We start from the raw sequence: 19,157 nt of genomic DNA on the forward strand, positions 1-19,157 counted from the left end.
GCTTTTTAAATAAAAGGAGTATATTTACCCCTAGTTATAGGTTTATACTGAATAACACTGGTCTATAAATGTGCTTTTGTTCACATAATTTCAAGTTGCAGAAACATCTGGTTCTATCATAGCTCAATTCTTGCTCAGTTTTTCTTTCATATATAAAAGTCAGTAATTCTTGGCATGAATATGGGACTAAACACACTAAAAAACCAAAAGGAGAAAAAGGATCCCAACAACCCATCAAGAGTAAGAACTGGCCTTACTCACCGGGCAACCAGTTTACAAGAAGCAGAAGGCAGGTAAAACTCAGCATGGAAAGAAATGAGGAGCATAAATGACCTACATATTTTCCTGGGAGTTTGAGAGAACAAAAAAATATAAATATGTCTCATTCCTTTTTTGGCATTATGGAAATGTACTGGAATTGATATCAGATTTACAAGTAGCACTTCTCCCCGCCCCCCCATTTAAAGGTTTATTTATTTATATGAAAGGGGGAGTTACAGAGGGAGAGGCAGAGAGGTCTTCCATCCGCTGGATCACTCCCCAAATGGCCACAATAGCCGGAGCTGGGCCAATCCAAAGCTAGGAGCCTGGAGTTTCTTCCAGGTCTTCCATGTGGATTCAGGGGCCCAAGCACTTGCGCCATCTTCTACTGCTTTCCCAGGCCACAGAAGAGAGCTGAATCAGAAGTGAAACAGCCAGGACTTGAACTGGTGCCCATATGGGATGCTGGCACTGCAGACGGTGGCTTTACCAGCTATGTGTCACAGTGTCGGCCCCACAAGTACCACTTCTTGAATAACAACAAAACATTTCATGGATATGTGCTTATGCTACAAAAAATTAAGCTTTTTCCCCAGTTTTATCCTGTGGTCATTATTAGTTATACAAAGAAAAAAGTATTACTATATACTGCTTTAGAACTGGCACAGCTCTGATCTCCAAAAGTCAAACTGTTAGGGCCAGCACCATGGCGCAGTAGGTTAATCCTCCACCTGCAGTGCTGGCATCCCATATGGGCACACTGGTTCATGTCCCGCTGCTCCTCTTCCAATCCAGCTCTCTGCTGTGGCCTGGGAAAGCAGTAGAAGATGGCCCCCAAGTGCTTGGGCCCCTGCACCTGCATGGGAGACCAGGAAGAAGCAGTTGGCTCCTTGCTTCAGACAGGCACAGCTGCAGCCGTTGCAGCCATTTGGGGAGTGAACCGTCAGAAGGAAGACCTTTCTCTCTTTCTCTCCCTCTGTCTGTAACTCTACCTCTCAAATAAATAAAATCTTAAAAAAAAAAAAAAAAGTACAACTGTTAACTGCATTTCCTAATCACAGATGAGAGAAGGGACATTACCTGGTTTTGCTCATGACCATACCTTTGAGACCCTGCATGGAGCCTAGGTCAAGAGCAGGTGCTCATTAATTAGTCATTGAATGCATAATTACTGGGTAGCATTTCAAAGCTCCATGGTGCAAGCCTCAATGACAGTTGGATATACACAATGCAAAGAATAATATAAAATCATGCAAATCATTCTCAATAAAGGCAAACAACTTTTTATTTCTTATGTAAAATGAAAGAGAGCTCAAATTTTTAAGGCCAATAAGGCCCACATTTGAGGTTTTTTCCCGTGTTAATTGTTCTGAATTAGCCATACATATTTTAAATATCATTTTTGTTTACCAGAATGTAAGATCTTTGAAAGCAGAGGTCTTGGGTCAGTTTTGTTCACTAATATATTCCCAGCACCTAAATCGATGTCTGGCTTGTAAAAACGGCTCTAAATATTTTGCTTGAATGAATGAGAATTGTTTAAGACTGTATATAAGAAACAGAGACACCAAAAGCTGAGGTGCTTTTGACCTGTCATATTCTTCCTTCTAAATTCTAAGCCAGTTATTTCCATTTAGAGCAAAATACCTGCAACTGAAAAAATAAAAGTAGTTCTTGGTAGATACGAACTTTTCTTCTTGTTTTATTCACATCAGTTACAAACATAATTGACTTATTTGGATAAATGAAGTAATCTGCCAATATAGCACAAAAGCAGAATTGTAGCTTTCAAAAATTTAGGCTATTACAGAAAGTAGTCTTACACAGACTGAGAAAATGCAACTAGAAAACATCTAAGTAAGCAGCTTCCATTGTATTGCATCAATTATACTTAATATTTGGTAACTCAAAATGTGTAATTTATGAATACACAGCCAAGCACACGCATGTAAAAATAAAAGGATGGCCGCTGTTCAGAAATGTCTGAGAATAAACACAGGTTTGCATTTTACTAAAGGTAACAGCACATCCTACCAAGTGAACAGACAGCACTGGTCTGCTTAGTGCCAAGAAAAAAAAGTATTTGCATGAGCTTTCAAGGGCTCTCTCTACAAATGAGAACTTTCTCTAAAAGTAAATAATAGGCAGAACATAGTGCATAAAACTCACAACAGAAATAAAAGTAAAAAGCAATCTAATCATCTTATAATCCTGACAACAAAAATCCAAAGCTTTTTATGGCATTGTTTCTGTTGTTTTGGAATCTCAAAAATGTCCCTCCTTTTATTCCACTGTTTAAAAATGACACAGATACAATTTTCCACAGGGGGACAAACTGCACCCTACCTCACCCTACCAACAGAAGCAGTCTTCAGGGTGTCCCTATAGAAATTAACATTGGAAATCTTATATCTGAATTTTAGTTCTGACTCTTGAGTAATGTTAAGAGGCAGGAGAAAAGGGAGCAGGATAATCACTTGTGGGGAGAACAGAATCCAAGTGTCTGAAGAGTTTATTCTAGGCCGGCGCCGCGGCTCAATAGGCTAATTCCCCACCTAGCGGTGCCGGCACACCGGGTTCTAGTCCCGGTCGGGGCGCCGGATTCTGTCCCGGTTGCCCCTCTTCCAGGCCAGCTCTCTGCTATGGCCTGGGTGTGCAGTGGAGGATGGCCCAAGCGCTTGGGCACTGCACCCCATGGGAGACCAGGAGAAGCACCTGGTTCCTGCCTTCGGATCAGTGCGGTGCACCAGCCGCGGTGGCCATTGGAGGGTGAACCAACGGCAGAAGGAAGACCTTTCTCTCTGTCTCTCTCTCTCTCACTGTCCACTCTGCCTGTCCAAAAAAAAAAAAAAAAAAGAGTTTATTCTAAAGGCAATATACAGGACTGTCCTAACATGGTTTTAGTCGAATTTCCTGGGGTTCTTAGAAATCAAGCCTAAAAATGGAAGCTATCAAGTACTGTGATGGTCTTTGATGACTACAGCAAGAATTCTTCATGTAAGCTGGTAGAGAAATTAGTAGTGAGTTGTGTCACAGGTTAATACCTAACAAATCCTGTTTATTGTAATGCCCAGATTCTCCATTCATACCGATTTTGATATGCCTGAAATCTGTACTCTTCCATCTTCATTGCCAATTGCTTTATTCCACTTCTCATCTAGTTTACTGCAAGTCTCTAAAGGATCTTTGTGCTTCTAGTCTTAGTCCTTCCATTCTCCGCATTACAAACCAGTAACCATCCTAAATTTAACACTAACCATGTCACTATTTGGGGGCTTAAAATCCTTTGAATAGGGGTCAGTGTTTCCATGGAGCAGGTTAAGCCACTGCCTGCGATGCCAGCATCCCATATGGGTGCCAGTTCGAGTCCCAGCTGCTCCACTTCCTATCCAGCTCCCTGCTAATGCTCCTGGGAAAGAGTGGAAGATGGCCCAAGTACCTGGGCCCCTGCACCCACATGGAGACCCAAAAGAAGCTCCTGACTCCTGGCCTCAGCCTGGCCCAACCCTGACTATTGCAGCCATCTGGGGAGTGAAGCAGATGGAAGATGTCACTCTCTGTAACTCTGCCTTTCGAGTAAATAAGTAAATATTTTTTTAAAAGCCCTTTGAATAGTGAGAAGGATTCTAGCCCCTTCTCTCACCCACAGAAGGAAAGAAAAAAAACACATGATATAACTCTCTGGGAGCCCTGAGGGAAGAGGAGACTGGACATGGGGGAAACATACATAATGTAATCGTCAGATGTTGTTGAGCTGCCTGGACAAACCTGAGAACTATGAACATTGCTGTGAAAAACAGGCTACTCCGATGTCAGTTGCCTGATCGGTGCATGTGGCATGCCTCCTTACCATATATTTTCAATTCCCTGATCAGTTCACTTAACATGTCTCATTAGCACATACTTTCAGTGCCCTTTGATCAGCTGATTGTCCTAGCCTTCTGATTGGTTGTCACTTTACTCCTCTGGGTTGATTAAATTTGGATTTGCCTTTTCAGGAAGGAGCCAATCACTGACAATGGCTCCCTTTCAGTATAAAAAAGCCAGCACTTTCAAGTTTCTTTGGCAATTCCTCCCTTGGAGTACTCCTCCTGAATGCTGTGGCAAGCTGTGGCAGGAGGTTCTCATTTTCAATAAATCCAGTTTTGTTTACTGTCCCTGTCTGCACAGAAATTCTTCTTTAGCATGAGACAAGAACAGAGATCGTCACATCATCCCACAACAATAAGATAAAGTCCAATCACATCGCCTGACCATACCCCATCAAATGACCACTTGTTCATGTCTCCACTTTGATTGCTTTTTTTTTCTTTAAGATTTATTTATTTGAAAGGCAGAGTTACAGAGGGAAGGAGGGGTGGATAGACTGATCTTCCATCCACTGGTTTACTCCTCAAGTGGCTGGCAATAGCCTGGGCAGGACCAGGTCAAGGCCAGAAGAAAGGAGTTTCATCTGGGTCTTCCATGTGGATGTCAGTACCCAAGACTTGAGCCATCTTCTGCTGCCTCCCCAGGCACATTAGCAGGAAGCTGGATCAGAAATGGAGCAGCTGGGACTTGAACTGGCACCTATACGGGCTATCAGCATCGTAGCAGCTTAACCCGTTGTGCCTAACACTGACTCCCAGTCTCATTTCTTAGTACTTATCCACCTCCTTTCATGTTTAAGCCTTAGGTTACAGCCATCCAGAACTACGTGGTGGAAAGCATTTACCCAGAATATCTGGGACACCAGCTGTTGGAAACTAATGATGTTTCTGGAGTTTTGATTTCAAGTCTCAAAGAGCACAATGATGTAAAAATTTTTCTCTCTCCTCAGTAAGCTCTAGACCTCTTTTATCTAACTGTACTTTATGGGTTGAGAAATCAAAAGTGGCTGTGACTACCTTTCCAAACACCTCAAGTGGGAGATGAAGAGACAGTGCAAAGACAACAAGAACCGTTCTGGTGAAAAGGACCCAGGGGCAGCAAGAGCGCAGATGAGGATACAGGGGTGAATGGGAGCTGGCACAGCTTAGGACAGGTGCAGGTTAGAGGCAGTGAAGGCTCAGTTTGGGGGAAGGAAACTGCCTGTTCCTGGGGCACTGTGCATTGTGTAATCATAAGGGGAAGTGTCATGCACCCACCAGGTCTTGGCCTTCACCAATGGGGTCCTGTAAGGCTACCCTGGAGCGTCCCTAGTCTATTCCATGACCTTCCAGAGTGTCACTGAGGGGACAGGGCCTCCAGGAGGGCTCTGGTTCCTACCATTGTTCCAAGAATGTACAAGACAGTCAAGGCACAAACAGCAAAACTTTAGAACTCAATGTATTGGGTGGGTAAGAAGTACATACTTTCCCACCTGACTCTACCCCACAGGGGTTCAGGCACGCCTCTTCCCAAAGGCTGAGTATAAGGGTGGGGGAAGGTGAATGGGTGACAGAAGGGTATGTAGGAAGGGCCAGGATATGTAGATCCCACATGTGTGAGTTTTATTTGGTCTGTCCCATCCTGCCACTTCCTCAGTACGCCGCACATGGGGAACACCATGACCCTGAGTTGCCAGTCCCCAAGGAATAAGCCCGAAGATCAACACCAGTGGGACCGACTGTCCCAACCTACTAGATTTTCTCTGTAGCAGTGTTAGGTGAAGGACCTGGAAACACTTGAGACTGCGGCCAGGGAGGGGGAGAGGTCAGAGGTGCCAAAGGGATGGGGTACTGAAAAAGTACATGAAGAGGAGAGGAGGATGCATGGACCTACCAGGTACAGGCACTGCATTAGGTGCTTTCACATGCATGCACTGTCATGCGAGAGACTCTGGGCTAGACTGCATTCAAACAGAACACACAAGAAGGCATTGCATGGAGTTACATATAGTGCCTTTATGTGGATTAAACAAACACTTGTAAAGCACTCAAAAACAGCACATGGCACATAGTAAAAGCTACCTTAACTATAGTCATGATATTTTTTTGTGAAATTTGTTTCAGCTGTACACATATGTCATTTCATGTGAGTACTAGGCCCCAGGGTAAAATGTTTCTCCTTGTGGGTTGTAGTTTAAAAAAGAAGTTTAAAAAACATTGCTTTGGTTTTTCTTTTCAGTATACAAATCAAGGAAAGAAAAATATAATGGGTAGCTATATAACTTTAAATTAATCCCATAAAAGGTATTACTCATCAAAACACATAAATTACCTGGCACTGGGATTTCCCCTATAATCCCATTCTAAAACTATCAGCTCTATCCTTTTATATGTTTTTTTTTTTTCCCCCACCACCATCCAACCCATCAGCCATAGCTCCTAAATCAAACTTTTACCACATGCAAGGCATGTCGGCAAACTGTTCTTTGATTTGAGGTCATAACTTTTAAACAGAGGTCACTTAAAAGTTTTTGTGACAATTTCATTGTTTACATGCTTCCAGTTTGGGATGCTTGGACAAATACATCTTATAGTATTTGCACTTTGCACTATTCTAGGTTATGCTGTCTCTGAGCTTTCACACCAGCTACTCACCTGCTCTACTCCCTTCTACCCAATTAAGTCCCATGTCACCTTTGGAGTCCCCTCCCTGAGGCCTAGGATGATGTATGCTCTTGCAGCTACACGAGCTTTAACATTAACATGACAGACAAAATCTGGTTCAAAATATTACACTGCTATATTTCCAGAAGTCTACCAGTAGGTATTCAAATATTTGCTGGTGAATAATGAAAAAATTAAGTCCTATTTCAGATGTTAGTATTTAAGAAAATCCTGTATGAATCTGTCAGCTGAGTCAGATGAAAGGGAACAGGCAAGATACCCAAATCTACACACATACACACATGCCTTGCCATGCCACACCTGGACTTCAGCCAGGTTAAGTGCTACACCTTTCCTATATAGCCCTCTTTTTTCCCTTTGGACTTTCTAAGGAGAGTGGAATTCAAAGGCCCAGTTCATCTATATTAGTCAAGAAAGATCAAAGAGATGCTGGAGTTTTAAAGTAATAGATTTTATCTGGGATAGCCATATGCCTTGTTTAATGACTGATCAAGGCACCTTAAAACTTTAGTGATTCCCATCATTCCTACTCTAATATTTTTTTTAGGTGTGAAGCTTTGCTCCAAATTTAGGTTAATGACCCTATTTCTTTTAAATGTAATTGGAATGTTTCCAAGTCACCAACAGTTTCAAGACACATTTCATAAAACCCACAGGTAAGAATTTTATATGGATTTTTCAGATTCAGACTACATGATTCAATACATCTTATAGTCAATCTTCATTTTATTTATATAACACTAAGTTTAATATTTTTATATCTTAACTTACTGTAATCTTTCAAACACATGGTAAAATTTTTTAAAATTAGCTTAAATTTTATGTTTGAGAGGGTACATGGATTTCCAAAAAAGTTTGGACATGATTATTCCAAAGTTGTTTTGGCCACACAATAGTCATTAGTCACATGTGGTTATTTGAACTCACATTAATTAAAATGACAAGGGGTTGGGGGCAGGCGTTTGACAGCAATTAAGATACTACTAGGGATGCCCACATCCCTTACCTGAGTGCCTGGGTTTGAGTCCAGCTTCTGCTGATGCACACTCCAGGAGGCAGCAGGTAATGTCGCAAGTACTTGGGTCCCTGCCACTCACACAGAAGAGCTTGACTGGGTTCCCAGCTACAGGATTTACCCTGGCCCAACCCCAGCTGTTTCTGGCATTTGGAGAGTGAACCAGAAAATGGAAAATCTCTTTGTCTCTTCCTGTCTCTCTGCCTTTCTAATAAATAAGTAATTTTCAATGAAATTTTCAGTTTTGCAGTCACTCTAGCCACATTCCAAATGCTCAATAATCATCTGTGACTAGTGGCTACCATATTGGACAGTACACTTCTCAAATCACAGAAAGTTCTATTGGACGTCACTGTCCTAGAGAACCGAGAATCGGCACTATTTGCCCCCAGCCAACTGCAGTTATAAAGTGTGTGTTCATTCCTTGCACTAAACGCTGCACCTCATAGAATGGTAAAACATTTTCCTTCACTTTTACCTTGATTGCTCCAAAGAGGGTAACATGGTAAGAACAAGAGGAAGGGGGCCAGCACTGTGGCTCACTTGGCTAATCCTCCACCTGCGTTGCTGGCATCCCATATGGGCGCCAGGTTCTAGTCCTAGTCGCTCCTCTTCCAGTCCGGCTCTCTGCTGTGGCCTGGGAGGGCAGTGGAGGATGGCCCAAGTGCTTGGGCTCCTGCACTCGCATGGGAGACCAGGAGGAAGCACCTGGCTCCTGGCTTTGGGCCAGCGCAGCGCCAGCCATAGCGGCCATTTGGGGAGTGAACCAACAGAAGGAAGACCTTTCTCTCGGTCTCTCGCTCTCTGTCAAATAAAAAAAAGAAGAAGAAGAAGAAGAAGAAAGAACAAGAGGAAGAAGCTTTGAGCTCCCCCTTTGGGTTTGAGTATACGATCACAAGTATTCTTTCAAAGACTACTTCAATTTTGTAAACAACTTTTTACCCTACATAGTTCAATGTGGTAGCCACTAGCCACAAATGACCATTTATAATTTAAATTTAAATTGCTTGGAATTTAAAAAATGGATAACTCAATTCCTCAGGCACATTAGCTACAATTCAAGGGCTGAAGAGTCCTATGCACTTAGTAGTGGCTATTCTATTGAATGGCAGCAGATACAGAACATTTCCATTGTCACAAAAAGTTTTACTGAAGAGTGTTATTTGCACTACATGCTTTTCTAAATTCTTTCTTCCTTTTATACATCCTATTAATGAAGCTTCCAGAATATGTATCTCTACTCTTTGCTAGATTTCCCAAATTGCCAGGAAATAAACTCAGAATCCTATTCATCCAGCTTTAAGATTTGCTTGTTAGAGCTCCTACTTCCAAAACAGAAAACCAACATATAAGTATATGGTCTTGGGTGTGCACTGTGGTAAGCCATAGCTTGGGACACCCACATCCTTATCACAGTGTGTGGTCTGAGTCCCAACTGCTTCACTTCCCATCCAGCTTCCTGCTAATGAGCATCTGGGAGGCAGCAGACGACAGCTCAAGTACTTGGGTCCCTGTCGCCCACTTCAGCCTGGCCCAGTCTTGGATGTTGTGGGAATCTGGAGAGTGAACCTGTGGATATAAGATCTCTGTCGGTCTCTCTCTGCCTTTTAAATAAATAAAAATAAACAAACATTAAAAAGTAAGCGTAGGGTTGGTAGTCAAAGATGGTCTATTCCTTAATGATATATACCAAATCTCTGACAAAATTACAAACATAAAAGGAAACTAGACAAGCTTCCAGGTCTACCCAAGTGGGATAAGAACTGTAGCTGAATATATAAAAATGGTATGAAACCTGGGCAGGCTTTGTGACAGAGGGTCAAGCCACCCCTTGGGAGGCCCACATCCCGTATCAATACACCAGTTCAAATCCTGGCTACTCTGTGCCTCCAATCCAGCTTCCTGCTAATATGCTGGCAAGGCAGCGCATGATAGCCCAACTGCTTGGGTTTCTGCTACCCACATGGAAGACTCAGGTGGATTCCTGGCTCCTGCCTTTAGCCTGGCCCAGACCTGGTTGTTTTGGGCATTTAGAGAATGCATCAGCAGACAGAAGATCGATCTCTCTCTCTGCCTTTGAAATAAATTAATTGTCTTTTAAAAATATATGGAACAGATCTGTCTAAATCTTTCTTATGAACTTCTGAGTGGAAAACCATATTTTTTGGGAATATTTCTGTGATAATACAGAAGGAAAGCCTTGTCTGTAATCACCAAAGAAAAGCCTCAGAAATGGGCAGTTTATTAAAATGCTTACACAGAGATAAAAGTATCTTTTGCTCCAAGTTAGCTCTACCCTTTAAGCTCTCAAAAAGAAAAGGCAAGACTTGATAGCTAAAAACCAAAGACCAACTATTACCACATTGTGATTTTTGTGTGCTAAAGTATAAAATTTCTTTCCAAAGATGATGACAATTACTGGTGAATAAATCTAAGCAATATCCCTAGCAAATTGATCAGTTTATGTACTAGGCAGAAGGCTTACAACTTCCAATCTGCCCAATGAACAACCAACACCAATCCAGCAAAAGCAAGTTTTTTAGGTCACATACAATCACCCTGCATTTCATCTTGAGACAGAACTAGAAGTACACATCTGCTTCGAAGATATAAAGCCAACTCTCAAGAGGCAGTTTTTGGAGAACACCCAAAAATATGGGACTTGAGAATGAGTGTTTCAGTGCATCAGATTAACTGACTGAAGTGTGAATGCAGCATCTGGCTCAGAGGAATGCTTTCATGAATGCCAAGTCTAAGACAGATCCTTCAACTACCACAGCACGGATGCTGATGAGCTCACACCCCCTCCTTTGATGTCATCACACTTATAGTCTACTTCAGTCATATGACACTTAATCAAGGACTGTCTTACATAGATTTTTAGCCCTTTGGTGTGTACATCTAAAGCTTCGGCTGCACTGTGAACTCTTGAACAATGGCAATTATATATCAGTTCTTTTATTCATCTTAGCACATAGCAGACAAACCCTGTACATATTTTAGCACTCAGGTATTTGGTGAAGATACAAGAGTCTTCAAAAAGTTCACAGAAAATGTGCATGATCTAATTCCGGTTTTCCATGAACTTTCAGAAGTACCTCATAAGAAGAAAAGGCAAAAATCACACAGTGATAAAAAAAAAATCACCTAGATCTGCATATCTGACTTCCAAAACTGGGCTTGAATTTGTCAGCAAATTTTCTTCTGGCAAACAAACAAAAAAGCAACAAAATTTCAGAATAAACAACAATGTGTATAGCAAGGCAGTCTCAAATGCATCCATTTTATCCAAATGATAGAACAAATATCAATCATAAGACAGACATAAAATGAAACTTTGCAGCAATCCCCAATGTTTAAATCTCGTTTTAAATTTAAATCTTAAGGAGCTAGAAATACAATTCAATTGGATAGCATTAAGAAGACTTCAATATCAAAATCTGAGAGCTACTAATTCAATGTCAACATTTACAATTCAATACTATATAGATAAGAGAACTGAGGCAAAGTTTAGAGAAGGTGAGCGCTGAGCTGTGAGGTTATTTGGGAAGATGGTCATCTCATGCCTTCATATAATGAGATGAAGGCTGTGACATCAACATGTTGAAACTATCTAATTACAGGAAGGTTTGCATGTAAAAACTACTCATTCTATACCTCCTCCTTTCAAACTTAGACAAAGATATTTACTGGGGCCAGCATATTGCATAGCAGGTAAAGCCACCCCCTGCAGGGCCGGCATCCCATATGAGCACTGATTCAAGTCCTGGCTGCTCCATTTCCGATCCAGCTCTCTGCTACGGCCTGGGAAAGCAGTGGAAGATGGCCTAAGTGCTTGGGCCCCTGCACTTGTGTGGGAAACTCAGAAGTTCCTGGCTCCTGGCTTTGGATCAGCCCAGCTCTGACCACTGCAGCCATTTGGGGAGTGAACCAGCGGATGGAAGGTCTCTGCCTCTACCTCTCAAATAAATAAATAAGTTTTTTTTTTTTTAAAAAGATATTTACTGAGTTTTCCTAGCTGATTTTTTAACAGACATTTCAAATATATCAGAGCAGAAATGAATTGACTTACAGGTACTCCCTCCCTGTGAGTCTCTGCCATTGAGTTCACATTTAAGTGAGCTGTGAGCATTAATCTGTACTAGAGGTTTCTCATTTTCTACATTGTACTAAACTGCTGGGTTGCTATTATTGCTACCTACAGTGAAAGAATGTCTTTCTGCAGTTTTTATCAACACAATAAAGTGAAAGAGATTTCTGAATTACTTGTTCTAAATGGAAATTTCTGAAACTGGGAACTGAGACTTTGTTTTCAGAGATTTGAGATTGTCTGAAAATTTAAGGCTGTATGTTTATTTTTATAAGCATAATCTGGGTTACTTGGGCATCCACCTCATAATCTTGTAAGGCTATGATTTCAGTGACCACACTTGCTTCTGTACTTAGGATCACCTCCACACTAACTCTCCCGAAGGGATATGGCTTCATTTCTAAAGCAGTATTTTTCAAACTGGGATCGAAAGTCAACATTTTTGAGTTAAAATTTGAATAACCCTGCTAACGCTTTTTATCCTTTCTAAAATTCCCTTTCTAGACTTATTTGCTGAGTTTAACAAATATGTATTCAATGTTCATTACATACTAGTATACCAGTGAATAAGAGAGATCAGAACCTATAATTAAAGAGCTTATAATTCTGGTAGGAAAAGACCAACATTGTTCATGAAGGAGTCAGGGTTCCTTGATTGAGATCACTAATGTGTACAGCACGTTAAAACCAAAACAGTTATTTGCCCTCCTTCTCAACTGCCACTGTGATCAGAACCCATTATCAACTGCATATTCTCCAAATATTTTAAGAGCTTGAGGTCAGCTTGGTCTTACCTGTCTGGGGACAGGTAAACAGATCCTCTCTTTTTAAGAAGCTCAATCTCCTTTCCTTGCTTTAGGTTTCCTCCTCAAAAGTGGAAAATGAAGCAATCCAACTAGATATTCCCTGATCATTTGAGAAACAATTTGATGGAAAAATTTTATTTAGTGAGCTTTGACAGCACAACACTTTTCCCCTCTGGGAAATTTCTATGGACAAAATCAACCAAGTTGTAAGTTAGAAATGCCTAAGGTGCACTCAAGGAAAGTTCATGGATAGATGCTAACCAGTACTGTGCAAAAATGCCCAAAAATTTAACCTTAATGACCCTGAGTGCAGCAACTAATGAGATTCAGAGAACAGTAGCTTCTTCCTATTAGCTATTACTTTAAAGGGCATTCTTGTTTAAAAAAAGGGAGGAGGGCGAAAAGGGAGAGGAAAAGCCTAAGAAGTCCCAAAGATATGCTACCAAATAAATTATTCCAATTTTGTCATGTGCACCAGTTCCTCGAACAACAGTTAGTGGGTCTGAAATACCTTAGTTTCTGGACCAAAGTTGCTAAGCAATAAAGCCACCAAATCAACACTGCTGGATCCAGGACCTTGTGAATTTCCCGGCTATCCCCTGCTCTAGTGGGATTACTCTGCCTGGGTTTCATGATTGTTCTGTGGTGTGATGATTACTGTCCTGAGTGGTTTATTACCCCTAGCAGTTTCCAGAAAAAGTGCCAGCCCTACCAGGAAAGCACAGACACTATGACTAAGTAGAGTTCAATGAAAACTGGGAGAGTCCTACTGGAACCTTCCTGCAGACACTATCTGTGATGAGGGAACGAGTTTAACTAAAATACATTATCTGCCAATGACACAAACATGAATGCCTAGATGGAAGTCAGCAGAAAACAGCACACTGATAACACAGCTGGTGGTAGCATGTCTAGCCCAAACTAAGCCTCTGCGCTTAAACATGCAGATACACGAGAATGGCCAGATGCACACTGAGCGTTTTACTTGTCTCCACATCCGGCACAGTAACTAAAAGCAGGGAACAACTGGCTTTCAAGGAGGGGCTTCATCAGAAACAGCAGGGCCTCACGCCAATCTAACTCTGGAGGCATCCACAATCCGAATTCCAGACCAACTCTCGGCCAGGCTCACTTTCAGGGTGCCCGGTGACTCCACGATAATAATGCACAATCTGGCTACCACTATCAAGCCTTTCCAATTCTCCAAAGCATCTGAAGTCTTACTCATCGCTCACACCTCAAGTTAGAAACAAGGCCACTGACACAAAGGCCAGTCGTCCCAAGGCTCTTAAACGTATGGCTTCGCCACGGCCACTTCTTGAAAACTCCTGAACTGGGGGCTCCACGGCCCCCTCGCCTTCGGCCCTTCCTCAATCCCGCCCGGCCAGTAGGCCTGGGCCTGGGCAGCCCCTCCGACTGGAACAAAGCGAGGGGCCCCGGCGTAGGGGGCGAGAGGCGCCGGCGGGCACAGGGACGGCCGCACGGCGCACAATGAGAAACTACCAACTTCAGAGCGTAGGAACATCCTCAATTGGCAAGAAAGAGGGGCGGCGGCAGGCACGCCCAACTTCAAACTCAGGAAACCTACGGGCTGGCGGCCATCTGGGAAAAAAAAAAAAGCCCCCTTCCCAGGGAGAGAAGAAAAAAGGCGGAGGAGACGCGAGTCGCCCACCGGGCCCCGGAGGGGAGCCCTGCGCTCAGACCGGCCCCCGCCCCCGAGGCCCGCTGCCCCGCCTTCTCTCTGCCTCTGGATCGCGGCCCCAGGCCGGGCGGCCGGTTACCTTGATGCGCTCCCGGCACTGGGACGGGGTCCGTTCGTAGCCCAGCTCGGCCAGGGCCCGGGACACGCGCTCGTACATGGCTGGCCCCGGGGCCTTGCTGCCGAACACCGTGCCGGCTCCCTCCAGCTGCTGGTACCGCGCCTCCACCAGCCGCTCGTTGCCCCACACTGCGATGAGCGCGTTCGTCTCGGCCGGCGTCCACGACATGCCCCGGCAGGCGGCGGCGGCGGCTGCCGCGGCCCCGCCACCGCCGCCACCAGGGGAGAAGGAGACCGAGGACGAGGCGGCGCTGCGGCCCCCCAGCCCCAGCCCGAGACCCCCGGACGCCGCTGCCCCCGAGCCCGCCGCACTGCCCGGCCCGAGCGGGGAGGCACCCCGAGGCGTGGAAGGGTCGGACAGCGATGGGTTTCCGTCGCTCAGGCCACCAGGAGAAGCCGGGGAGAGCACCTCCATCTTCGGGATTTTTAGCGGCGAGTTGGCGGGCAGCTCCGAGCCACAGGGCGCAGCCATCTTCCAAGCGGCCGCCGCTGCACCGCCCGGAAGTGACGCGCCCGTGCATCCGGCCGCCGCGGTCTCCGGGGCTGCCCTCGGGCCTGGCTCGCCTGCGGGCGGCCGACTGCGGGCCTCTGCTGTCGTGGACGTGGCTGCCGGGCGGAGGCCCACGGCTGCCCCCGGCCTGTCTCCGCGAGGCCTCCCGCGCCGCCCAGCCCTCTCCCGGGGCGAGGGGCGAGGACGAGGGGCGCCGCAGCCCCGAGCTGAGGAGAAGGGTGGGGGCATGAGGGCGCCGGAGTGAGGAGCAGATCGCAGCCTTCCCACTTCCTCTCCAATCTCAGTCCCCGAGAGGAGGGGTGAGGCCCGCGAGGGGGCCCGGAGTTAAGGAGGAATTGACCATTTCGCTGGCGCGCGCGCCTGCCTCCCTCCGCTCTGCCCGTCTTCCCTCTCAGCCGGCCTCAGGGTGCGGAGGCTGACGTCCGGGGTGGCGACTGCGGAGCCCGGAGGGGTGCATCCTCGAAGGCGCCCCGGCGGCAGGGAGCGCAGTTCTGGGGTAGGCTTTCCACAGCAGATCGGGACCCGAGGAACGGTTTATATGCCGCCGTAGCTTCTCCAAGCCCGTTACTTGAAGAAGAGCAACTCCTTGTGGGTTCCAGTTAGGATGTGTTGTTTTTCCGGTTAGTCCGGGTAGGTGTGACCGGTTGTGGAACTGGATGCGTTTGTCCACACGTAGGAACTGAGCCCAGAGGAAAAGTTCCTTGTCAATACCTTTCTCCCGCCTCCCTGACTCAGAAGTTGCGTAGTTTTCCTGGTGTTTCATGCTCTCAAGTACAAGGAGGTTAAAAAGATTAAAGAGATGACAGCTCTTGTGGCCCCAGGTTATAAATTGTGTATTAGTCACTCCTGAAGTGCTGGAACTTCCTAAACAGTAGCACACCAAGTCCATTACACAGCCGCAAGGTATTTCCATATTCAAAGCCGAAAATCCTAATTGTTTGTCTTGGGTCATTAAGTAAAACCTCATTGAATTTTTTTTTTATCAAAGCAGACTTCTAATTGAAGAGGTTGTCCAATGGATATGAATAAATTACGGAAAATTAAAAAAAAAAAAAAGTTTGAAAAAAAAGATCAGCCGCATTGTTAACTCTGGAAGTTAGAGGAGAGACTGATGCTGTCTTTGAATGGCCAAAGGATTAAGCAGTAGGGGTGAAGTAGAGGAGATAATTGTCTGTGTACCTCTATTTAAAATACCACCATAGCCACCGCCTGCAGTGCCGGCATCGCATGTGGGCGCCGGTCCAGGTCCTGGCTGCTCCACTTCCGATCCAGCTCCCTGCGATGGCCTGGGAGGGCAGTGGAGGATGGCCCAAGTCCTTGGGCCCCTGCACCTATGTGGGAGACATGGGAGAAGCTCCTGGCTCTTGGCTTCAGATTGGCCCAGCTCTGGCCATAGCAGCCATTTGGGGAGTGAACCATGGGTGAAAGACCTCTCTTTCTCTCTGCCGCTGCAGCTGTTTCTGCCTCTACGTGGCTCTGCCTTTCAAATAAATAAATAAATCTTTTTTAAAAACGTTATTTCTCCTCAGGAATGATACGTACTTTTTTCTGACTCCTCGGCAGAAGCCGAGAGCCATCCAGCTCCAATGCCTGAGTTTTATGTGTCCAGCCATGGAACCTGGTCTGTGTACATTTGCGTAGATACGGATCAAAGGGCTCTCAGCAAAATGGATGAAGTTGCTGGGATGCTCAGAACACAATACCTCACTGTGGCGTAGGAGGTAAAGCTGCTGCCTGCGGTGCCAGCACCATATATGGATGCTGCTGCAAGACCTAACTGCTCCACTCCCAATCTGGCTCCCAGGCAATGCTGCTAAGAAAGCAACAGAAGATGACCCAAGTGCTTGGGCCCCTGAACCCACACGGGAGACCTGGAAGAAGCTCCTGGCTCCTAGCTTCAAATAGGCCCAGCTCTAGCTGTTGTAGCCATTTGGGAAGAGAACCAGTAGATGGAAGATTTATCTGTTTCTCCCTCTCTTCCTCTGTAACTCTGCCTTTCAAATAAATAAATCTTTTAAAAAAAAAAAAGAAAAAAAATACCACCATAGTTCCTAAGTTAACAATGCTATGCAGAAACCCAAGAAGTGCCTTGTTTTCTAAGAGAAAGATACAGTCTAGCATGTTGGTTAAAACACAGATTCCAGAGTCAGAATGCCTGGCTTCAAATTCGGGTTTGGCCGCCTCAGCTAAGTTGCTCCCCCAATTTCCCTGTGCCTTTGTTTCTTCAACTGTAAAATAAAGGTGACCTCACAGCATTGTTGAGAGCACAAAATGATGTAATGCAGGTGAAATCCTTACAATGGTGGTGGGTAAGCAGTAAACACTGTAAAGTCTGCTGCATCTCAATCACCTGTCACCTCAGAATTCAGGTCCCTTCAGCCATGCATAAAACAGAGGGCTCTATTTTAGTTATATACTAACTCAGAGATTCCAAAGAGTTCTAAATCACTAAGTTCTCCTGCTCTCCTTGTCCCACAATCCTGAAAAAAAAAAATCCTCCCTTCTGTTGCCTAATTCTGATGATTCTCAGGTCAAATTTGACTATGCAGGAGGCCTTCCTAGATAAGTGGGTTGACAGAAGTCTCCCTTCCCACAAACTTCTGTTTCTAGGCATTATTTCTGCATTGCCCCTCCCCATTTCCATACCCATCATTCTACTTAGAAAAAAAAATTGTACCAAAACAAAAATTTCCAGTAACAGTCTAACATCAAAACTAAGCCAATAATTGTAAAAGCTATTAATACATATTCTGTAGTATACAGACACTGCTATATAGCTAACAAGGACCATGAGTTTGTTGTGCTGCCTTGCCATGGCTGATCTTCAATTGTAGGGGATGTGTCAAGTACATATTCAAGAACATTATAGTTTAGGGGCCAGCGTTGTGGCACAGGAGGTTAAAGCCACCGTGTGCAATGCTGGCATCTGAGCTGGTCCAGCCCCAGCCATTGTGGCCATTTGGGGAGTGAATCAGCAGATGGAAGTTCTCTGTCTCTCTCCCTCTTTCTGCAATTCTTCCATTCAAAGAAATAAAATATAATCTTATTTTTAAAATATTTATTTATTTACGTATTTGAAAGAGTTACAGAGGGGGAGAGAGTGATGTCCCATCCACACCACAATGGCCAGAGCTGAGCTAAGCTGAAGCTGGGGTCCAGGAGTTTCATGTGGGTCTCCCACATGGGCAGCAGTGACCCAAACACTCCAAACATCCTCTGCTGCTTTTCCCAGGTCATTAGCAGGAAGCTGGATCAGAAGTGGAGCAGCTGGGACATGAACTTGTGGCGATATGGCCATATGGGATGCCTGCATCACAGGCAGAGACTTTACCCGCTGTGCTATAATGCCAGCCCCTAAATAAAACTTTTTTTTTTAAAGGTTTATGTGCTTGTAAGGCAGAGTTACAGAGAGAGGGTGAGACAGATAGAGATCTTCCATCTGCTGGTTCACTCCCCAAATAGCTGTAACAGCTGGAGCTAGGCCAGGCTAAAGTCAGGAACCAGGAGATTCTTCCAGGTCTTCCGCGTGGGTAGCAGGGACTCAAGCACTTGGGTCACCTTTGACTGCCTTTTTCCAGGTGTATTAGCAGGGAGCTGGATCAGAAGTGGAACAGCTGGGACTCGAAATGGAACCCATATGAGACTTTGGCATTGGAGGTGTCGGCTTAACCTGCTATGCCACAACACCACCCTCCTAAATAAAATCTTCAAAAAAAAAATCCTATTTCAGCCAGAATTTAGGGATCCCCACTGTGTTTGAAGTAATTATTCCAACTTTAACTGTTTATCCAAATGATAATCATAAGTAGATAAAAACCTGTTTTAGAGGTAATGTATGAAATGTCTCAAACTAAGGTGCAAAGAGTATAACATAATACAATTAATCTTACAAAACCTGTCAACTGTTATAAATAAGAGTGTCAATTGTTACATCAATAACAGGAGTCACTGTGCACTTGCTCTCCATGTAGGACCTCTGTCTTTAATGAGTTGTACTATGAGAATTAACAGTCAAACTTGTCTTCAAACAGTACTTTATAATTCATGTGTCTTTGTGGGTGCATATCACTTAGTATAGAGTTGGTCTTCTGTATATAAAGATAATTAAAAATGAATCTTAAT

At 44.5% G+C, this 19,157-nt stretch overlaps 1 protein-coding gene across 9 annotated transcripts in view; it reads right to left on the minus strand.

The window, feature by feature from the left end:
* MSANTD2 (Myb/SANT DNA binding domain containing 2) overlaps positions 1–16,100 on the minus strand; it is a 38,086-nt gene extending 21,986 nt beyond the window's left edge. For 6 of the 9 annotated variants that reach the window (XR_011378380.1, XR_011378378.1, XR_016221488.1 and 3 more), the window contains exon 1: positions 14,487–16,100. Coding sequence is in view for 6 of the 9 variants with exons in the window: in XM_002708726.5 (XP_002708772.2) it covers positions 14,487–15,263 (777 nt within the window). In the remaining 3 variants the exon portion in view is untranslated. Of the gene's footprint in view, positions 1–903; positions 1,118–9,248; positions 9,379–10,956; positions 11,014–14,486 lie in introns of those variants that run through there. The other 3 variants (XM_051818762.3, XM_017342799.3, XM_051818717.3) reach the window with 3 other exon arrangements.
* Between the last annotated feature and the right edge of the window lie 3,057 nt (positions 16,101–19,157).

Source organism: Oryctolagus cuniculus, chromosome 1 (genome assembly GCF_051225735.1).
Source record: "Oryctolagus cuniculus isolate XC-2025 breed Fujian yellow rabbit chromosome 1, ASM5122573v1, whole genome shotgun sequence".
NCBI lineage: Eukaryota > Metazoa > Chordata > Mammalia > Lagomorpha > Leporidae > Oryctolagus > Oryctolagus cuniculus.